We start from the raw sequence: 4,907 nt of genomic DNA on the forward strand, positions 1-4,907 counted from the left end.
GCTATAAACAAAAAATTGTAGGATTACTTACCGAGTGTGTTCCATTCAACATCGCCATTGCTCAAGCTTGTTTTCGTCGCGGAACAACTCAGCAAACCGCGGCCGCGATTTCTGATGTTATTTTTCTGCGAAAACTTCGTTGAACTTTGGAGACATCATTAATATAAATAATTTTTATGGCCGTTGAATAAGAAATGTTTCTTTCACAAGAAATGTATAAAATTACAGTGCCGTATTAGACTTACGGTACCTAATTTACATACTGTACAGACGATAGTAAACTCAACTTACTCGCCTAAACTCTGTGTAGCGTAGCGCTAGACGGCGGAAAGTATGTATATAATTATAATAAAGTTACAATAAATTAAGTTAATATATAATTATGTATACAGTACCTAATTAATATAAGTTATAATTAGAGTAGTACAAACAAGAGGATTGCTTATAGGAGGCGTAGTACTATTTATTATTTATGACATTATGCGCAACTGCAAAGACGACATAGACAAGAGATCTGCTCCAGACGTATATTCTGTTCCACTAAGGGACCGTAGATTTCAAAGAGACCTTGTATATATCAGCATCCCCAAGGAATACGAGGCTCACATACAGGGGTATGCTGATGATACGGTTCTATTGCTCAGCCATGTGAACAATGAAGTCCTCCAGGAAAGGATAAACAATACACTGAAGCTCATATCTAACTGGTGTGAAAAAACTAAGCTAATAATTAATTATAAGAAATGTGAAGTGATTGTTTTCCCGAAAGGGAACATCCTTAAGAAAGGTCCTAGCATTAAGATCAACAACATCAAGATAAAGAATCACACGGCTGTTAAATATTTGGGCATAGTTATGGACCAGAAACTGAACTGGACAGACCATGTTCACTATGTCTATGAGAAAGCAACGAAAACTGCCCAGGCCCTAAAAACTATTTGCAGGAACCGGTGGGGTTATGGCCCTTTGACAAGCAGGACTCTCTATATAGCGGCAATTGAGCCTATCATCACATACGGAGCAGAAATTTGGGGCTCAGCGGCCACCAGAGTACATATTCGTAGGAAGCTCCTGTCAATCCAAAGGCTGTTAGGTATCAATGCTGCCAAAGCATACAAGACAGCCCCCACTGAGGCCCTTCTTGTAATTAACCGGACTTTGCCCATTGACCTAAAGGTCAAAGAAATTTTCTTAAAATATAATCTCGACAAAGTGGCCAAGAAAGAGACCAGCCTTGAGCATTTTAACAACATAATAGCAAAAGAGAAGCACTGTGAGGATATCAATTCTCTTGCGGAGCTTCTCATCTCCAATGGTTTTGACAAGCATTATGACTACTACCCCATCCACCCCAGTTTTGTCCCATCTTACAGCCTCGACAACAGCTACAATGAGAACCACAACATCCATATTTATACTGACGGGTCCAAGGCTCCTGAGGGGGTGGGCTGTGCGGTCGTAATCTACAAGGACCAGCAGTGCCTATATCAGGCATGCAGGAAATTAGCTCCGCACTGTACCAACAATCAGGCGGAGTCTCTTGCCATCTACCTTGCCATAGATTGGATTCTATCTAATCAACACAACTGGAAGAATCACAGCTACGGAATATTTAGTGACAGCAGGATAGCAATCCAACAGATCATTAAACTTAACTCCACCCTCCCCATTGTTAATGACAGCATCCGCAAGCTTCAAGAACTTACGGCTCTTAACATCAGGGTGGACTTTCATTGGATCAAGGGTCATTCAGGGATCACGGGGAACGAGCGGGCTGATCTTCTTGCTCGGAAAGCACGTACTTTGGCCTCCACCACTTCTTACACTGGCATCAGCAAAAACTACGTCAGGAATGAGATACACAAGATTATCCTCAAGCTCTGGCAGTCCCGCTGGGATAATGGGGACACGGGAAGGCTCACCCATAGCTTTTTCCCATCTCCCACCGACAGTATGCACGACCCACGCTACACCACCTTCCAGCTTACTCAACTCCTTACAGGTCACGGGAATTTAAACTCCTACCTCAAGAGGTTTCTCAATAAGACTGACGGTCAGTGTAACTGCGACCTGAAGGAAGAGGAAGAGCCTGTGCACGTTATCTTCCACTGCCCTTTCCACATTACTCATCGTAAGAAACTGGCAGAGACTGTTCAGGCAAATGGGTTCAACTGGCCTTGCACTCTCAAAGACTTCACTATTGATAAGAACAATTTCAAGGCCCTGAAGAAATTTGCAGCTGATATCAAGAAGCTCTACTAGATTGTTTCTTCCCTATAGTTGGTGATGGATTTTCAACTACCTATGGAACTGTGTTTATCATCTTGCATCTTTTGGTATCAGCTTAATTGGACTTAGCTACCTTTTATAGGTACGCTTTTGTGTCTACTTGTCTCCACTTATTGTATTCTCTGTGTCTATTGTCCTTACTTTTTCAGCTGTTTTGTAACCCGCGATTACATCTGACATTGTCGGTCAACTCCTACTGTTAACCTCTTTATACTGTGTAAATAATATATGTCTCTGTCCCACGTGTATTTTTGTATACTCCAAATTACTATTGTCGCGCCTACCAATCTTGTAATTATATTTCTATGTATGTAATTCTGTAATAATCCTATTGTTATTTTGTACTGTGTTATTATTTAATAAATGCGATGCAGGCGCCCACGGGTCCCATGACCCTGGCTACTTTTTCCCTCTATCCTATCTCACTTTACTTCTCCTTACTCTTACCCCTTCTTACACTCTCAACTCTTCCTCCTTTTCTAGTCTGAACATGGGCTATACCTCTGTGTGAGGCCCTTATCTTTCTCAGCACTGTATATATTGGCTTCTCAATACGCTCTCTAGATAAACGTATATACGCGAACACAAATATGATCTTGAACATAACAGATGCACCACTGCTCTATCTACTTATGTTTCGACCTTGACCATAAGTGCCGACTTGCATAACGCGCGAGTCATTAAACTTTCACACAGAAGGAAACATTAATTACGCAATTTAGTTTAAAAACACCGTCTTGCGTGTTTCCTTCCATAAACATAATATTCTAAGCTTTGGTAAAAATGATTCACATCCAACAGGTAGACGTATTCGTTGAATGGACATAGGGAACACCCCTCTATTCTTGCACATCGTATGAAATCTCAGCTTAGCCCTAGCCCTAACAAGGGCTATAACCGCCTTCTTATATAATTTAGACGGCATAGCTTCAAATATCTTCAAATATTAAATTTACTGAATATTTACTAAATATAAAGTAGGAGGTAAACAATAGTTTCTTTATTTTCCATACTTTGTCCTAAAAAAATAACTGAAAGGTTCTGATTTATGTTTTGGCTGTATCGTAAGATTCCTTTTGTATTAAAAAATATGCCATTCGTGTTAACTAATCTAAAATACTCTGAGGGTGACATCACTCAGTTTTCAATTAGTAAAAGATGTATTAATAACTGCATCTGATTTATTTTTCAGATTTTTCAACACAGGTCTTAACTAGTGCAAAATATCGTTTGTACATTTAAAATTTTTTCGTTTTAACAATTGTACAGTTTTGAAAATATCATTTATTTGAAAGTTAATGCTACAGTTAATTATTTCTTTTCAATGTCTAATTTCTACATTTTTTTCTTTAACATGTATCGTGGAGGCAGCAAACATTTCTCTTGAAGAATTCCCTTAAAAATGACAAGTTTTGAAGTAGGAAGTAAACATTTACATCTAAAATAAAAAATGAATTTGATACTGTGAAGTAATTACTTCCAAGCTATGCAGAAGTAACTTTTTCTACATTTCTTTGTATTATTTAACATAAACGAATTATTTTCTACGTTAATATTGAAGTTTAGTGTTTTGTATTTCGTAGATTTTCAGCATCAAAGTCAGAAAAACAGGAAGTTTTTCTGTCGAAATTGTGACAAAGAATTCTGTTGAAAATCACACTTTGAAATTCATAAGAGGATTCACAGAGGAAAAACCGTTCTGTAGCCAGTTATGCAGGAAAACCGAATTTTCCGCAGTTATTCTGGAGAAAAATCTTTTACCTGCAACCATTGCAAACGGAGATTTACACAAAAGATCAACCTAGTGAAGCATCTTCGAATTCATACGGAAAAGATACAATCCAACTGCGATTATTGTTTATAAATACAGTTTGAATTCTTACATGAAACGCCATAACAAAGAGATTCTTAATTAATTAATATAATTATTGTAAAAGTTTGAAACTTGAAAGAAATAATATAATTCCCAACGTTGTTATTTATTCATTTCGTACGATATTCAGTTTTTCTACCTAATAATATTACAAAATAAAAAATTATAGTGTAAAAATAAAACCACATTTACTCAAACGAGACTCGAAACAACAACCATGTCAATATGAAACTAACGCACCCAGACCACACCATTGGCCACACGGTCGACAATGTGAATTAGAAAAGTTTTAATTGATTGTGAAGTGACTTCAACTTCATGCTGTTACTCGTTAGCACGTAGTGGTCCACTTAGTTATATGCTAATTTCTTAGATACGTATATGTGTGATCGTTATAAATACACGTATAGAGTCAGTATTAATGTCGCATGTACAAAATATACAAGTAATGCAATTAAAAAATTAAGTGTTCCTGCGGAGAGGCGGTGACGTCAAAGTCATGTGGCATCTGCAGCCAATTACCGTGATGATTTATTTCTACTTCTAAGCTCGTGTTGCCTCCGTTCTTCGACGTAAAGTCGAGAGTTCAGTGCGGAAACGAGCCGAAGAAATGGCGGATCGAGAGGTGCAGAGTCAGTAAGTACTTGTATTGTTTTCTGTTTATAGTGTTTCTAGATGTGTAAGCGCAAAATTATTTTACCTCTTTTGCAATTGACTATCGTATGTGTCTCTTTTATAAAAAAAT

The 4,907-nt window shown here is 37.7% G+C and overlaps 2 protein-coding genes across 2 annotated transcripts in view; both read left to right on the forward strand.

Moving 5' to 3' along the window:
• Window positions 1-480: 480 nt before the first annotated feature.
• LOC111629664 lies at window positions 481-2,262 on the forward strand. Its single transcript, XM_023373549.1, has one exon. The coding sequence runs from the start codon at window positions 481-483 to the stop codon at window positions 2,260-2,262; it is 1,782 nt and encodes a 593-aa protein (XP_023229317.1).
• A 2,424-nt stretch (window positions 2,263-4,686) lies between these two features.
• Window positions 4,687-4,907, forward strand: part of LOC111629678 — a 4,473-nt gene continuing 4,252 nt past the window's right edge. Inside the window, exon 1 of the mRNA XM_023373566.1 lies at window positions 4,687-4,798. Coding sequence (XP_023229334.1) covers window positions 4,773-4,798 — 26 coding nt within the window. The 5' untranslated portion in view covers window positions 4,687-4,772. The remainder of the gene's footprint in view (window positions 4,799-4,907) is intronic.

Source organism: Centruroides sculpturatus, unplaced genomic scaffold (genome assembly GCF_000671375.1).
Source record: "Centruroides sculpturatus isolate CEXI.00-Female unplaced genomic scaffold, Cexi_2.0 scaffold238, whole genome shotgun sequence".
NCBI lineage: Eukaryota > Metazoa > Arthropoda > Arachnida > Scorpiones > Buthidae > Centruroides > Centruroides sculpturatus.